This window comes from Elephas maximus, chromosome 5 (assembly GCF_024166365.1).
Source record: "Elephas maximus indicus isolate mEleMax1 chromosome 5, mEleMax1 primary haplotype, whole genome shotgun sequence".
NCBI classification, from domain to species: domain Eukaryota; kingdom Metazoa; phylum Chordata; class Mammalia; order Proboscidea; family Elephantidae; genus Elephas; species Elephas maximus.
This window is the reverse complement of record NC_064823.1, coordinates 45,814,578-45,832,927: the sequence shown is the minus strand read 5'-3', so window position 1 is coordinate 45,832,927 and position 18,350 is coordinate 45,814,578. Positions and strand designations below refer to the sequence as shown.

Here is an 18,350-nt window from a genome sequence, read left to right as displayed (position 1 = left end):
ATTCGTTTTTTCAGGACTCAATTAATATGTTACCTACCTGTGAAAAGCTTCTTTACTCCTCAGGCCTGGGCACTCCCATTACACATTATATGCCTTTTATTGTAACTTTTATCACACTGTGTTACAATTGCCTGTTTTACTTATATATCACTATATTATGAGCCTCAAGTGTTCAGGAATCTTGTTCGTTTTTGTACGTCATTATCTGACATATTCCTGGGCCCAGGATAGGGTATCAACATAATATTTCCTATATTATTCAATATATGAAATACAGTAATAATACTTCAAGAGACCTGGTGGCACAGGTAAAGCACGTAGCTGCTACCCGAAAGATCGGTGGTTTGAACTTGCAAGCCGCTCTGTGGGAGATAGATGTGGCAGTCTGCTTCCGTAAAGATTGATAGCCTTGGAAACTATATGGGGCAGTTTTACTCTGTCCTGTAGGGTTGCTATGAATTGGAATCGACTCCATGGCAGTGAGTTTGGTTTTTTGGTTTAATAATACTTTGCCCTAATGTCTGAATTATGTCACTGAATATGCTATTGTTTTCTGGATGATATCTAGGTTACGTTAATAGAAAACAAGGAATTATCTTTAGTTCGTGCTAAGAAGAGAAGTGATGAACTAGGTTTAAGCAACATTTGGTTCATTCAAGCAAATATGGAGTATTTTACAGGGATGTTTAATATTGGGGTAAGTACTGAAATGATTTCAACTGAAAAAGTATATGCTTTCGAGTAAATAAAGGGGGTATTTTTTATATTCTTTGCTAAACAAAGAAACCTATTTTTTTCTAGTATTTATAAAATATAACATTTTAATGAATATTAATTTATTCATAACACTTCATTGTTACACAATAGAGATGCCATTGTTCCTCTCAGATAAGAACTTTATTTTCTTCCCTGCAAATCTCCAGTGCTTTGAATAATGTTTGGCACATAGCAAGTGCTTACAAAATAGTTAATAATTGAAGGGATTAATTCTAATGAAGATGACTTGCCTTGGTTTATTCTGCATTTTTAGAAAACAAAGAAAAACAAACAGGATAATAAAAAAATCGCTTTTTAGTAACCTCTAAATAATGAGTTGCCTTTACATGATATTTTCTTTAGCTGAGATTTGATACTACATGTATTTTTAATTTCCAAGAGACAAAAAGACTATCGATCGTATTTATAAACCCTTTAGATCAAATCATTATTGTCTGATATTCCTAAAAAGGCTAACGTGTGTAATTCTGCCAGCCCATTTAAACCCAAGATTCTATGCTATTTTGTGGAATATGAGTTTCACTAAGGGGTTACTGCTGCTGCTGTTCCTTGTTTTTGTTTTAAATAATTTTCTCTCCTGATTTTGATACGAATGTATGCTCAGTATAGAAAAATACATAATAATATAAAGAAGGAATCAGAGATAAATACTGTTTGGTCATTATGTGTTTATTCACACATACAAATACATATTTACACATATGTTAATATCACTGAAATCATACTAGATAGATGCTGCCTTCACTGAACATTATCATAAATCTTTTCCCTATTCATTAATCATGTTTCTTTTTTTTCCTTGTTATAATGTAATTATGATTTTGATGGGTGTCTTATGCGTTAGTCTTTATCTGTGTTTCTTATTTCCATAGGTGATATATTTAAAAGTTGAATTACTGGGTCACAGGCATTATTTATGGCTTTTGATAGATACATTTGCCAAATCTCTGTCCAGGAAAGTTGTATTAATTTGCATCGCCAACTATATATGTTCATATAAGCATTGGCTTATCAAACAACCTTTTGTTCAGCTTGAGAAGCTCAGATCTTTTATAATACTTCTGATTTTTTTGTCTTATAAAAAACCAAAAACCAAAACAAACCCAGTGCCGTCGAGTCGATTCTGACTCATAGCGACCCTATAGGACAGAGTAGAACTGCCCCATAGAGTTTCCAAGGAGCGCCTGGCGGATTCCAACTGCCAACCCTTTGGTTAGCAGCCGTAGCACTTAACTATTACACCACCAGGGTTTCCTTTGTCTTTTGAAGTTCGTTTAATCCTTAAATATTGACTGCTGCAATTTTTTAAATTTTATTGGTATTTTTATAGCCTTAAAAGAGGCAATTTGTTTCCTTTGTAGGCATGATGTGGATTGGTTATCTCAAGCCAAGCCTATGCAAAGAGAAAGGAACTGTTGATAAGGAAATTCAGAAAAAATACAGACATATGATCTAGAAAATTCACATTAAAAATATACCTATGTGCAGTTTTAATTTTATGTAAATGTTAAGGTAAAGGCTAGATCTTCTCCCACATAACAAGCCATTAATCCAGTCCCCATGTTACCAGTATACCAGGCAAAATGTTTAAGGTAGCAAGATATTGTTGTCCGTTTACTCACCTCTCAAAACACAAAATTCTCAGCCTATTAGCCATGCATCTGTTTGCCCTTCCATGTCTTACAGATGCTGAATCACTGTGGAGTATTCTTACAACTTCCAAGGTCATAATTCACTAACACCAACTAAATATGTTGATGTCTTCTGGAAGTGATATTTTCTCTACATTTCATATTAATATATCCATATTTTTAAAAATATTTTTCTTATAATTACCTTTGTCAAATATATAGAAAATGAACTAAAATTACATACAGCGTTAACCAAAATTAGATTCAGTCTCAAGAAAATAATTTGCCTAGAAGGGTAATTAAGGTATTATCACTAGATAAATCACACTAAATGAATCAGTGCCCGTAACTCCTTTATTAAACAGATTCCAGTGAAAATATGTGACTAGAGAGGAAATCAGAATAACCAAGTATTGGAAATGCATTAAAACTGCATTAATCCATGATTTTGTTGTATTTCAAACAAGGGTTTGTCAGCATTTATCTTTGCTTAGTAAACGCTTTTCACTTTAACAATTTTTCTTTAGCTATAAAAATTAATGATCTAAACAAGATTTTAAGGAGAGAATTTTAAATTCTTAGAACCAAGTTTCTTTAGGAACTTTAGACAAATTACTTATCAGAATTGAAATATTATTAGTCTTTCCTCCATTGATACAAAACCTATATCAGACAAAAGTGAATACCAAAAAAAAAAAAAAACCAAACCCAGTGCCGTCGAGTTGATTCCGACTCATAGCGACCCTATAGGAGAGAGTAGAACTGCCCTATAGAGTTTCCAAGGAGTGCCTGGCAGATTTGAACTGCTGACTCTTTGGTTAGCAACGGTAGCACTTAACCAGTACGCCCAAGGGTTTCTGTAAAGTGAGTAGATTTATTAATTCTTTTAACCTAGCTGGTCTGAAATAATACCAAAGGGAACAAATCTAAATATCTTCAGACTTTTCACCAAGGTGTTCCAACACCCTCTCCTACTGTAGCTCCTCTGTATAACCAGCATCAATGACATAATACTGTATTTGCTTCAAAAAGACATTTTGCAGTTTCTGATTTACATTCTGCTTATTTTTCTGGGTTTTTTTAATTTGAGAAATACATTTCTTTAGAAATACGAATGACCAATAAGCATATAAAAGCATTCAAAGTCTCTAGTAATTAAAGAAATATAATTTGAACAACAATTATTTTCAATTCTTGCCCTTGAAATTTGCAAAGATTTTTTTTTTATTAACTTTTATTGAGCTTCAAGTGAACGTTTACAAATCAAGTCAGTCTGTCACATATAAGTTTACATACATCGTACTCCGTACTCCCACTTGCTCTCCCCCTAATGAGTCAGCCCTTCCAGGCTCTCCTTCCGTGACAATTTTGCCAGCTTCCCACTCTCTCTATCCTCCCATCCCCGCTCCAGACAGGAGATGCCAACACAATCTCAAGTGTCCACCTGATATAATTAGCTCACTCTTCATCAGCATCTCTCTCCCACCCACTGTCCAGTCCCTTTCATGTCTGATGAGTTGTCTTCGGGGATGGTTCCTGTCCTGTGCCAACAGAAGGTCTGGGGACCATGGCCGCCGGGATTCCTCTAGACTCAGTCAGACCATTAAGTATGGTCTTTTTATGAGAATTTGGGGTCTGCATCCCACTGATCTCCTGCTCCCTCAGGGGTTCTCTGTTGTGCTCCCTGTCAGGGCAGTCATCGATTGTGGCTGGGCACCAACTAGTTCTTCTGGTCTCAGGATGATGTAGGTCTCTGGTTCATGTGGCCCTTTCTGTCTCTTGGGCTCTTAGTTGTCGTGTGACCTTGGTGTTCTTCATTCTCCTTTGCTCCAGGTGGGTTGAGACCAATTGATGCATCTTAGATGGCCGCTTGTTAGCATTTAAGACCCCAGACGCCACATTTCAAAGTGGGATGCAGAATGTTTTCATAATAGAATTATTTTGCCGATTGACTTCGAAGTCCCCTTAAACCATGGTCCCCAAACCCCCGCCCTTGCTCCGCTGACCTTTGAAGCATTCATTTTATCCTGGAAACTTCTCTGCTTTTGGTCCAGTCCAATTGAGATGACCTTCCATGTATTGAGTGTTGTCTTTCCCTTCACCTAAAACAGTCCTTATCTACTAATTAATCAATAAAAAAACCTCTCCCTCCCTCCCTCCCCCCCTCGTAACCACAAAAGTATGTGTTCTTCTCAGTTTTTACTATTTCTCAAGATCTTATAATAGTGGTCTTATACAATATTTGTCCTTTTGCCTCTGACTAATTTCGCTCAGCATAATGCCTTCCAGGTTCCTCCATGTTATGAAATGTTTCACAGATTCGTCACTGTTCTTTATCGATGCGTAGTATTCCATTGTGTGAACATACCACAATTTATTTACCCATTCATCCGTAGATGGACACTTTGGTTGCTTCCAGCTTTTTGCTATTGTAAACAGAGCTGCAATAAACATGGGTGTGCATATATCTGTTTGTGTGAAGGCTCTTGTTTCTCTCGGGTATATTCCGAGGAGTGGGATTTCTGGGTTGTATGGTAGTTCTATTTCTGTTTAAGATAACGCCAGATAGATTTCCAAAGTGGTTGTACCATTTTACATTCCCACCGGCAGTGTATGAGAGTTCCAATCTCTCCGCAGCCTCTCCAACATTTATTATTTTGTGTTTTTTGGATTAATGCCAGCCTTGCTGGTGTGAGATGGAATCTCATCGTAGTTTTAATTTGCATTTCTCTAATGGCTAATGATCGAGAGCATTTTCTCATGTGTCTGTTGGCTGCCTGAATATCTTCTTTAGCGAAGTGTGTGTTCATCTTCTTTGCCCACTTGTTGATTGGGTTGTTTGTCTTTTTGTGGTTGAGTTTTGACAGAATCATGTAGATTTTAGAGATCAGGCGCTGGTCGGAGATGTCATAGCTGAAAATTCTTTCCCAGTCTGTAGGTGGTCTTTTTACTCTTTTGGAGAAGTCTTTAGATGAGCATAGGTGTTTGATTTTTAGGAGCTCCCAGTTATTGGGTTTCTCTTCGTCATTTTTGGTAATGTTTTGTATTCTGTTTATGCCTTGTATTAGGGCTCCTAGAGTTGACCCTATTTTTTCTTCCATGATCTTTATCGTTTTAGTATTTATGTTTAGGTCTTTGATCCACTTGGAGTTAGTTTTTGTGCATGGTGTGAGGTACGGGTCCTGTTTCATTTTTTTGCAAATGGATATCCAGTTGTGCCAGCACCATTTGTTAAAAAGACTGTCTTTTCCCCAGTTAACTGACACTGGTCCTTTGTCAAATATCAGCTGCTCATACGTGGATGGATCTATGTCTGGGTTCTCAATTCTGTTCCATTGGTCTATGTGCCTGTTGTTGTACCAGTACCAGGCGTTTTGACTACTGTGGCTGTGTAATAGGTTCTGAGGTCAGGTAAAGTGAGGCCTCCCACTTTCTTCTTCTTTTTCAGTAGTGCTTTGCTTATCCGGGGCTTCTTTCCCTTCCATATGAAATTGGTGATTTGTTTCTCTATCCCCTTAAAATACGACATTCGAATTTGGATCGGAAGTGCGTTAAATGTATAGATGGCTTTTGGTAGAATAGACATTTTTACTATGTTAAGTCTTCCTATCCATGAGCAAGGTATGTTTTTCCACTTAAGTAGGTCCTTTTGAATTTCTTGTAGTAGAGCTTTATAGTTTTCTTTGTATAGGTCTTTTACATCCTTGGTAAGATTTATTCCTAAGTATCTTATCTTCTTGGGGGCTACTGTGAATGGTATTGATTTGGTTATTTCCTCTTTGGTGTTCTTTTTGTTCATGTAGAGGAATCCAAGTGATTTTTGTATGTTTATTTTTAACCTGAGAAACAAATTCTGCCAAACTCTTCTATTAGTTTCAGTAGTTTTCTGGAGGATTCCTTAGGGTTTTCTGTGTATAAGATCATGTCATCTACAAATAGAGATAATTTTACTTCCTCCTTGCCAATCCGGATGCCTTTTATTTCTTTGTCTAGCCTAACTGCCCTGGCTAGGACTTCTAGCAGGATGTTGAATAAGAGCGGTGATAAAGGGCATCCTTGTCTGGTTCCCGTTCTCAAGGGAAATGCTTTCAGGTTCTCTCCATTTAGAGTGATATTGGCTGTTGGCTTTGCATAGATGCCCTTTATTATGTTGAGGAATTTTCCTTCAGTTCCTATTTTGGTGAGAGTTTTTATCATAAATGGGTGTTGGACTTTGTCAAATGCCTTTTCTGCATCAATTGATAAGATCATGTGGTTTTTGTCTTTTGTTTTATTTATGTGATGGATTACATTAATGGTTTTTCTGATATTAAACCAGCCTTGCATACCTGGTATAAATCCCACTTGATCGTGGTGAATTATTTTTTTGATATGTTCTTGAATTCTATTGGCTAGAATTTTGTTGAGGATTTTTGCATCTATGTTCATGAGGGATATAGGTCTGTAATTTTCTTTTTTTGTAATGTCTTTACCTGGTTTTGGTATCAGGGAGATGGTGGCTTCATAGAATGAGTTGGGTAGTATTCCGTCATTTTCTATGCTTTGAAATACCTTCAGTAGTAGTGGTGTTAACTCTTCTCTGAGTGTTTGGTAGAACTCTGCAGTGAAGCCATCCGGGCCAGGGCTTTTTTTTGTTGGGAGTTTTTTGATTACCTTTTCAATCTCTTTTTTTGTTATGGGTCTATTTAGTTGTTCTACTTCTGAATGTGTTAGTTTAGGTAGGTAGTGTTTTTCCAGGAATTCATCCATTTCTTCTAGGTTTGCAAATTTGTTAGAGTACAATTTTTCATAATAATCTGATATGATTCTTTTAATTTCAGTTGGTTCTGTTGTGATGTGGTCCTTCTCGTTTCTTATTCGGGTTATTTGTTTCCTTTCCTGTATTTCTTTAGTCAGTCTAGCCAATGGTTTATCAATTTTGTTAATTTTTTCGAAGAACCAGCTTTTGGCTTTGTTAATTCTTTCAATTGTTTTTCTGTTCTCTAATTCATTTAGTTCAGCTCTAATTTTTATTATTTGTTTTCTTCTGGTGCCTGATGGATTCTTTTGTTGCTCACTTTCTATTTGTTCAAGTTGTCGGGACAGTTCTCTGATTTTGGCTCTTTCTTCTTTTTGTATGTGTGCATTTATCGATATAAATTGGCCTCTGAGCACTGCTTTTGCTGTGTCCCAGAGGTTTTGATAGGAAGTATTTTCATTCTCGTTGCTTTCTATGAATTTCCTTATTCCCTCCTTGATGTCTTCTATAACCCAGTCTTTTTTCAGGAGGGTATTGTTCATTTTCCAAGTATTTGATTTCTTTTCCCTAGTTTTTCTGTTATTGATCTCTAGTTTTATTGCCTTGTGGTCTGAGAAGATGCTTTGTAATATTTCGATGTTTTGGATTCTGCAAAGGTTTGTTTTATGACCTAATATGTGGTCTATTCTAGAGAATGTTCCATGTGCGCTAGAAAAAAAAGTATATTTTGCAGCAGTTGGGTGGAGAGTTCTGTATAAGTCAATGAGGTCAAGTTGGTTGATTGTTGTAATTAGATCTTCCGTGTCTCTATTGAGCTTCTTACTGGATGTCCTGTCCTTCTCAGAAAGTGGTGTGTTGAAGTCTCCTACTATAATTGTGGAGGTGTCTATCTCACTTTTCAATTCTGTTAAAATTTGATTTATGTATCTTGCAGCCCTGTCATTGGGTGCATAAATATTTAATATGGTTATGTCTTCCTGATCAATTGTCCCTTTTATCATTATGTAGTGTCCTTCTTTATCCTTTGTGGTGGATTTAAGTCTAAAGTCTATTTTGTCAGAAATTAATATTGCTACTCCTCTTCTTTTTTGCTTATTGTTTGCTTGATATATTTTTTTCCATCCTTTGAGTTTTAGTTTGTTTGTGTCTCTAAGTCTAAGGTGTGTCTCTTGTAGGCAGCATATAGATGGATCGTGTTTCTTTATCCAGTCCGAGACTCTCTGTCGCTTTATTGGTGCATTTAGTCCATTTACATTCAGCGTAACTATAGATAAATAAGTGTTTAGTGTTGTCATTTTGATGCCTTTCTTTGTGTGTTGTTGACAATTTCATTTTTCCACATACTTTTTTGTGCTGAGACGTTTTTCTTATTAAATTGTGAGATCCTCATTTTCGTAGTGTTTGACTTTATGTTTGTTGAGTCGTTCCATTTTTCTTGGCTTTTATCTTGAGTTATGGAGTTGTTATACCTCTTTGTGGTTACCTTATCATTTACCCCTATTTTTCTAAGTAAAAACCTAACTTGTATTGTTCTATATCGCCTTGTATCACTCTCCATATGGCAGTTCAGTGCCTCCTGTATTTAGTCCCTCTTTTTGATTATTGTGATTTTTAACATATTGACTTCCGTGAGTCCCTGTTATAAGTATTTTTTTTTTAATTAATCTTAATTTGTTTTTGTTATTTCCCTATTTGAGTCGATGTCAGGACGTTCTGTTTTGTGACCTTGTGTTGTGCTGGTATCTGATATTATTGGTGTTCTGACCAAACAATATCCTTTAGTATTTCTTGTAGCTTTGGTTTGGTTTTTGCAAATTCTCTAAACTTGTGTTTATCTGTAAATATCTTAATTTCGCCTTCATATTTCAGAGAGAGTTTTGCTGGATATGTGATCCTTGGCTGGCAGTTTTTCTCCTTCAGTGCTCTATATATGTCGTCCCATTCCCTTCTTGCCTGCATCGTTTCTGCTGAGTAGGCTGAACTTATTGATTCTCCCTTGAAGGAGACCTTTCTTTTCTCCCTGGCTGCTTTTAAAATTTTCTCTTTATCTTTGGTTTTGGCAAGTTTGATGATAATATGTCTTGGTGTTTTTGTTTTGGGATCAATCTTAAATGGGGTTCGATGAGCATCTTGGATAGATATTCTTTCGTCTTTTGTGATGTCAGGGAAGTTTTCTGTCAGGAGTTCTTCAACTATTTTCTCTGTGTTTTCTGTCCTCCTTCCCTGTTCTGGGACTCCAATCACATGCAAGTTATCCTTCTTGATAGAGTCCCACATGATTCTTAGGGTTTCTTCATTTTTTAAAATTCTTTTATCTGATTTTTTTTCAGCTATGTTGGTGTTAATTCCCTGGTCCTCCAGATGTGCCAGTCTGCATTCTAATTGCTCGAGTCTGCTCCTCTGACTTCCTATTGCATTGTCTAATTTTGTAATTTTATTGTTAATCTTTTGGATTTCTACATGTTGTCTCTCTATGGATTCTTGCAACTTATTAATTTTTCCACTATGTTCTTGAATAATCTTTTTGAGTTCTTCAACTGTTTTATCAGTGTGTTCTTTGGCTTTTTCTGCAGTTTGCCTTATTTCGTTTGTGATGTCTTGAAGCATTCTGTAAATTAGTTTTTTATATTCTGTATCTGATAATTCCAGGATTGTATCTTCATTTGGGAAAGATTTTGATTCTTTTGTTTGGGGGGTTGTAGAAGCTGTCAAGGTCAGCTTCTTTATGTGGTTTGATATGGACTGCTGTCTCCGAGTCATCACTGGGAAACTAGGTTTTCCAGAAAATCCGCTAAAAAAAAAATGCAGTCAGATCCCTATCAGAATTGCCTTTGGGTTGGTTATAACCGCCACCTTGTTCCCTGTAAGGATGAAAGTCTGAGATTTGGATTATATACGCTTGGCTGTAGCTGGTTCTGTGTTTTTAGTCCAATTAGGGGTGGATTTTTGGTCCCTGGTTTTTTTTTTTTTTTTTTTTTTTTTGTTCCTTCTCTCAGGCTGGAAGAGTGGGTTAGGAAAAGACCAAAAGAAAAAAAAAAGGGGGGGAAGCAAAGCCGCCGCAGAGACGTTCTGCCTTTGGCTCAGGCAATTCCAATGTTAATGAAGCCGCCTGGGAAGGGTGGGGGAGGGATCAGAGAGATAGGAGAGTAGCACCTCAGAATATAGCCAGAGTTGCTTGTCTTGCTTGGAATGACTATTATATCTGAGACTCCCACGGGACGTGTCGCCTATGTGTGCTGGCTGTGTGGAGATTGCCCCGGGGGTCTGGCCTTCTGAAGGCACCCGCTGCCAGTCTAAATCCTAGCGTGAAGGTTCCCCTGCTGGGACGCTTTACTCCCGGCTCCAAAATCAGTCGCTGCCTCCCGGGGACTTCTTGTCCCACCAGCCCTCGCCGCGCTGCCCTCGCGGACCGGCTGGGCCCCCTCCCAGGGTTAGTTCAGGGGAGTGGAGCAGCTCTCCGTGCTTGTGCTGTGCCAGCGCCCAGTCAAAACCCCGGCGGGACGGTTCCCCGGCTGGGACGCTGCTCTCCCAGCTCCAAGACCAGTCACTGCCTCCCGGGGACTTCTCCCACTGGCTGCGTCATCACGCCGCCCGCGCGAACCAGCTGGGCCCCCTCCCGGGGTGAGTTCAGGGGGTAGGGCTGGGCCCCTTGTTTGCGCCGTCAGCTCCCCTGGGCTCTGCCCTAAATCGGGCACCAAAGGTTACCTGACTGGGACGCTGGCTCCAGGCTCTGAAAACAATAGCTGCTTCCCCGTATTTGTTCGTTTTCCGTCTCTTAATCTGTGTTTGTTGTTCAGGGTTCGTAGATTGTTATGTACTTGATCGATTCACTTGTTTTTCCGAGTCTTTTTTGCAAGAGGGATCCGAGGTAGCATCTCCCTAGTCCACCATCTTCTGCAAAGATTTTTAAAATATTATTACTCATTGGCTTCAGTGAGTTGGGGAAAAACTTATATAAATTCTGCAGTGATTATTAACATGAAAAAATTAGTGGTAAACAAAGAAGTCGGTGTACAAAATTGTATAGTATAAGGGTTAAGAACATGGATTTTAACATTTTGCAACCTCGTATTAAAGTTTGAGCTTGGCCATTTACTAGCTGTATGGCCTTGGGCAACTTGTTAAACTCTAATGCTAAGTTTTTTTTATCTGTAAAATGGGCATAAAATACTTGGTTATAGAATTATTATGATGTTATAATATATGTGAAGCACTTAGCAGGTTGCTTGGCACTTAGGAAGCACTTGGTAAATCGGGCCTCTTACTCTGTGCAGTGTGTGTGCTCTCAACCATGTAAACACTGCATTAAAAAGGATGGGGGGGCGGAGCCAAGATGGCGGACTTGGCAGACGCTACCTCGGATCCCTCTTACAACAAAGACACGGAAAAACAAGTGAATCGATCACATACATAACAATCCACGAACCCTGAACAACAAACACAGATTTAGAGACAGAGAACAAACTAATACGGGGAAGCAGCAATTGTTTCCAGAGCCTGGAGCCAGCGTACCAGTCAGGTATGGCACAAGCACAGAGAGCTGCTCCACCCCCCGAACTAACCCCGGGAGGGAGACCAGCCGGTTCCGCGGGCAGCGTGGGACGCAGCCGGTAGGAGAAGTCCCCGGGAGGCAGTGACTGGTCTTGGAGCAGGAAGAGCAGCGTCCCAGCCGGGGAACCATCTCGCCGGGATTTGGACTGGACACAGGTACGGCATAAACACGGAGAGCTGCTCCACCCCCCTGAACTATCCCCGGGAAGGGGCCCAGCCGGGTTGCGCAGGCGGCGTGGGACGCAGCCGATAGGAGAAGTCCCCAGGAGGCAGCGACTGGTATTGGAGTGGGGAGAACAGCGTCCCAGCCGGGACACTCGGTCACGGCACAAGCACGGGGAGCTGCTCCACCCATCTGAACTAACCCCGGGAGGGGGCCCACCTGGTTCGCGGGGGCGGCACGGCCACGCGGCTGGAGGGACGAGAAGTCCCCGGGAGGCAGCGACTGATTTTGGAGTCGAGAGAGCACCGTCCCAGTAGGGGAGCCTTGATGCTGGGCGTGGGGCTGGAAGCGGAGGATCTGACCGTGACTCCAGCGGGCCAGACCCCCCGGGCAATCTCCACACAGCCAGCACACATAGGCGACGCGCCCGCGGGAATCTCAGATATAATAGTCATTCCAAGCAAGACAAGCAACTCTGGCTATATTCTGAGGTGCTACTCTCCTATCTCTCTGTTCCCTCCCCCACCCTCCCCAGGCGGCTTCATTAACATCTGAATAGCCTAAGCCAGCAGGAGAACTCTGATAGGGGTCTGACTGCATTTTTTTTTTAGCGGATTTTCTGGAAAAACTAGTTTCCCAGTGATGGCTCGGAGACAACAATCCATATCAAACCACTTAAAGAAGCAGACCATGACAGCATCTCCAACCCCCCAAACAAAAGAATCAAAATCTTTCCCAAATGAAGATACAATCCTGGAATTATCAGATACAGAATATAAAAAACTAATTTACAGAATGCTTCAAGACATCACAAACGAAATAAGGCAAACTGCAGAAAAAGCCAAGGAACACACCGATAAAACTGTTGAAGAACTCAAAAAGATTATTCAAGAACATAGTGGAAAAATTAATAAGTTACAAGAATCCATAGAGAGACAACATGTAGAAATCCAAAAGATTAACAATAAAATTACAAAATTAGACAACGCAATGGGAAGTCAGAGGAGCAGACTCGAGCAATTAGAATGCAGACTGGGACATCTGGAGGACCAGGGAATCAACACCAACATAGCTAAAAAAAAATCAGATAAAAGAATTAAAAAAAATGAAGAAACCCTAAGAATTATGTGGGACTCTATCAAGAAGGATAACCTGCGGGTGATTGGAGTCCCAGAACAGGGAGGGGGGACAGAAAACACAGAGAAAATAGTTAAAGAACTCCTGACAGAAAACTTCCCTGACATCATGAAAGACGAAAGGATATCTATCCAAGATGCTCATCGAACCCCATTTAAGACTGATCCGAAAAGAAAAACATCAAGACATATTATCATCAAACTCACCAAAACCAAAGATAAACAGAAAATTTTAAAAGCAGCCAGGGAGAAAAAAAGGTCTCCTTCAAGGGAGAATCAATAAGAATAAGTTCAGACTACTCAGCAGAAACCATGCAGGCAAGAAGGGAATGGGACAACATATACAGAACACTGAAGGAGAAAAACTGCCAGCCAAGGATCATATACCCAGCAAAACTCTCTCTGAAATATGAAGGCGAAATTAAGATATTTACAGACAAACACAAGTTTAGAGAATTTGCAAAAACCAAACCAAAGCTACAAGAAATACTAAAGGATATTGTTTGGTCAGAGAACCAATAATATCAGATATCAGCACAACACAAGGTCACAAAACAGAACGTCCTGATATCAACTCAAATAGGGAAATCACAAAAACAAACAAATTAAGATTAATTAAAAAAAAAATACACATAACAGGGAATCATGGAAGTCAACAGGTAAAAGATCACAATAATCAAAAAGAGGGACTAAATACAGGAGGCATTGAACTGCCATATGGAGAGTGATACAAGGCGATATAGAACAATACAAGTTAGGTTTTTACTTAGAAAAATAGGGGTAAATGATAAGGTAACCACAAAGAGGTATAACAACTCTATAACTCAAGATAAAAGCCAAGAAAAACGTAACGACTCAAATAACATAAAGTCAAACACTATGAAAATGAGGATCTCACAATTTACTAAGAAAAACGTCTCAGCACAAAAAAGTATGCGGAAAAATGAAATTGTCAACAACACACATAAAAAGGCATCAAAATGACAGCACTAAAAACTTATTTATCTATAGTTACGCTGAATGTAAATGGACTAAATGCACCAATAAAGAGACAGAGAGTCACAGACTGGATAAAGAAACACGATCCATCTATATGCTGCCTACAAGAGACACACCTTAGACTTAGACACACAAACAAACTAAAACTCAAAGGATGGAAAAAAGTATATCAAGCAAACAAAAAGCAAAAAAGAAGAGGAGTAGCAATATTAATTTCTGACAAAATAGACTTTAGTCTTAAATCCACCACAAAGGATAAAGAAGGACACTATATAATGATAAAAGGGACAATTGATCAGGAAGACATAACCATATTAAATATTTATGCACCCAATGACAGGGCTGCAAGATACATAAATCAAATTTTAACAGAATTGAAAAGCGAGATAGATACCTCCACAATTATAGTAGGAGACTTCAACACACCACTTTCTGAGAAGGACAGGACATCCAGTAAGAAGCTCAACAGAGACACGGAAGATCTAATTACAACAATCAACCAACTTGACCTCATTGACTTATACAGAACTCTCCACCCAACTGCTGCAAAATATACTTTTTTTTCTAGCGCACATGGAACATTCTCTAGAATAGACCACATATTAGGTCATAAAACAAACCTTTGCAGAATCCAAAACATCGAAATATTACAAAGCATCTTCTCAGACCACAAGGCGATAAAACTAGAGATCAATAACAGAAAAACTAGGGAAAAGAAATCAAATACTTGGAAAATGAACAATACCCTCCTGAAAAAAGACTGGGTTATAGAAGACATCAAGGAGGGAATAAGGAAATTCATAGAAAGCAACGAGAATGAAAATACTTCCTATCAAAACCTCTGGGACACAGCAAAAGCAGTGCTCAGAGGCCAATTTATATCGATAAATGCACACTGACAAAAAGAAGAAAGAGCCAAAATCAGAGAACTGTCCCGACAACTTGAACAAATAGAAAGTGAGCAACAAAAGAACCCATCAGGCACCAGAAGAAAACAAATAATAAAAATTAGAGCTGAACTAAATGAATTAGAGAACAGAAAAACAATTGAAAGAATTAACAAAGCCAAAAGCTGGTTCTTCGAAAAAATTAACAAAATTGATAAACCATTGGCTAGACTGACTAAAGAAATACAGGAAAGGAAACAAATAACCCGAATAAGAAACGAGAAGGACCACATCACAACAGAACCAAATAAAATTAAAAGAATCATTTCAGATTATTATGAAAAATTGTACTCTAACAAATTTGCAAACCTAGAAGAAATGGATGAATTCCTGGAAAAACACTACCTACCTAAACTAACACATTCAGAAGTAGAACAACGAAATAGACCCATAACAAAAAAAGAGATTGAAACGGTAATCAAAAAACTCCCAACAAAAAAAAGCCCTGGCCCGGACGGCTTCACTGCAGAGTTCTACCAAACTTTCAGAGAAGAGTTAACACCACTACTTCTGAAGGTATTTCAAAGGATAGAAAATGACGGAATACTACCCAACTCATTCTATGAAGCCACCATCTCCCTGATACCAAAACCAGGTAAAGACATTACAAAAAAAGAAAATTATAGACCTATATCCCTCATGAACATTGATGCAAAAATCCTCAACAAAATTCTAGCCAATAGAATCCAACAACACATCAAAAAAATAATTCACCCTGATCAAGTGGGATTTATACCAGGTATGCAAGGCTGGTTTAATATCAGAAAAACCATTAATGTAATCCACCACATAAATAAAACAAAAGACAAAAACCACATGATCTGATCAATTGATGCAGAAAAGGCATTTGACAAAGTCCAACACCCATTTATGATAAAAACTCTTACCAAAATAGGAATTGAAGGAAAATTCCTCAATATAATAAAGGGCATCTATGCAAAGCCAACAGCCAATATCACTCTGAATGGAGAGAACCTGAAAGCATTTCCCTTGAGAACGGGAACCAGACAAGGATGCCCTTTATCACCGCTCTTATTCAACATCCTGCTAGAAGTCCTAGCCAGGGCAATTAGGCTAGACAAAGAAATAAAAGGTATCCGGATTGGCAAGGAAGAAGTAAAGTTATCACTATTTGCAGATGACATGATTATATACACAGAAAACCCTAAGGAATCCTCCAGAAAACTACTGAAACTAATAGAAGAGTTTGGCAGAGTCTCAGGTTATAAAATAAACATACAAAAATCACTTGGATTCCTCTACATCAACAAAAAGAACACCGACGAGGAAATAACCAAATCAATACCATTCACAGTAGCCCCCAAGAAGATAAGATACTTAGGAATAAATCTTACCAAGGATGTAAAAGACCTGTACAAAGAAAACTACAAAGCTCTACTACAAGAAATTCAAAAGGACCTACTTAAGTGGAAAAACATACCTTGCTCATGGATAGGAAGACTTAACATAGTAAAAATGTCTATTCTACCAAAAGCCATCTATACATTTAACGCACTTCCGATCCAAATTCGAATGTCGTATTTTAAGGGGATAGAGAAACAAATCACCAATTTCATATGGAAGGGAAAGAAGCCCCGGATAAGCAAAGCACTACTGAAAAAGAAGAAGAAAGTGGGAGGCCTCACTTTACCTGACCTCAGAACCTATTACACAGCCACAGTAGTCAAAACGCCTGGTACTGGTACAACAACAGGCACATAGACCAATGGAACAGAATTGAGAACCCAGACATAGATCCATCCACGTATGAGCAGCTGATATTTGACAAAGGACCAGTGTCAGTTAACTGGGGAAAAGACAGTCTTTTTAACAAATGGTGCTGGCACAACTGGATATCCATTTGCAAAAAAATGAAACAGGACCCGTACCTCACACCATGCACAAAAACTAACTCCAAGTGGATCAAAGACCTAAACATAAATACTAAAACGATAAAGATCATGGAAGAAAAAATAGGGTCAACTCTAGGAGCCCTAATACAAGGCATAAACAGAATACAAAACATTACCAAAAATGACGAAGAGAAACCCAATAACTGGGAGCTCCTAAAAATCAAACACCTATGCTCATCTAAAGACTTCTCCAAAAGAGTAAAAAGACCACCTACAGACTGGGAAAGAATTTTCAGCTATGACATCTCCGACCAGCGCCTGATCTCTAAAATCTACATGATTCTGTCAAAACTCAACCACAAAAAGACAAACAACCCAATCAACAAGTGGGCAAAGAAGATGAACACACACTTCGCTAAAGAAGATATTCAGGCAGCCAACAGACACATGAGAAAATGCTCTCGATCATTAGCCATTAGAGAAATGCAAATTAAAACTACGATGAGATTCCATCTCACACCAGCAAGGCTGGCATTAATCCAAAAAACACAAAATAATAAATGTTGGAGAGGCTGTGGAGAGATTGGAACTCTCATACACTGCCGGTGGGAATGTAAAATGGTACAACCACTTTGGAAATCTATCTGGCGTTATCTTAAACAGAAATAGAACTACCATACAACCCAGAAATCCCACTCCTCGGAATATACCCGAGAGAAACAAGAGCCTTCACACAAACAGATATATGCACACCCATGTTTATTGCAGCTCTGTTTACAATAGCAAAAAGCCGGAAGCAACCAAAGTGTCCATCTACGGATGAATGGGTAAATAAATTGTGGTATATTCACACAATGGAATACTACGCATCGATAAAGAACAGTGACGAATCTGTGAAACATTTCATAACATGGAGGAACCTGGAAGGCATTATGCTGAGCGAAATGAGTCAGAGGCAAAAGGACAAATATTGTATAAGACCACTATTATAAGATCTTGAGAAATAGTAAAAACTGAGAAGAACACATACTTTTGTGGTTACGAGGCGGGGAGGGAGGGAGGGTGGGAGAGGGTTTTTTTATTGATTAATCAGTAGATAAGAACTGCTTTAAGTGAAGGGAAAGACAACACTCAATACATGGAAGGTCAGCTCAATTGGACTGGACCAAAAGCAGAGAAGTTTCCGGGATAAAATGAATGCTTCAAAGGTCAGCGGAGCAATGGCGGGGGTCTGGGGAACATGGTTTGCGGGGATTGGCAAAATAATTCTATTATGAAATCATTCTGCATCCCACTTTGAAATGTGGCGTCTGGGGTCTTAAATGCTAACAAGTGGCCATCTAAGATGCATCAATTGGTCTCAACCCACCTGGAGCAAAGGAAAATGAAGAACACCAAGGCCACACGACAACTAAGAGCCCAAGAGACAGAAAGGGCCACATGAACCAGAGACCTACATCATCCTGAGACCAGAAGAACTAGTTGGTGCCCGGCCACAATCGATGACTGCCCTCACAGGGAGCACAGCAGAGAACCCCTGAGGGAGCAGGAGATC

At 39.0% G+C, this 18,350-nt stretch overlaps 1 protein-coding gene across 1 annotated transcript in view; it reads left to right on the top strand.

Moving 5' to 3' along the window:
* GSTCD (glutathione S-transferase C-terminal domain containing) overlaps window positions 1–18,350 on the top strand; it is a 237,538-nt gene that overhangs the window by 195,839 nt on the left and 23,349 nt on the right. The window contains exon 8 of the mRNA XM_049885577.1: window positions 569–697. Within this exon, the coding sequence (XP_049741534.1) occupies window positions 569–697 (129 nt within the window). The remainder of the gene's footprint in view (window positions 1–568; window positions 698–18,350) is intronic.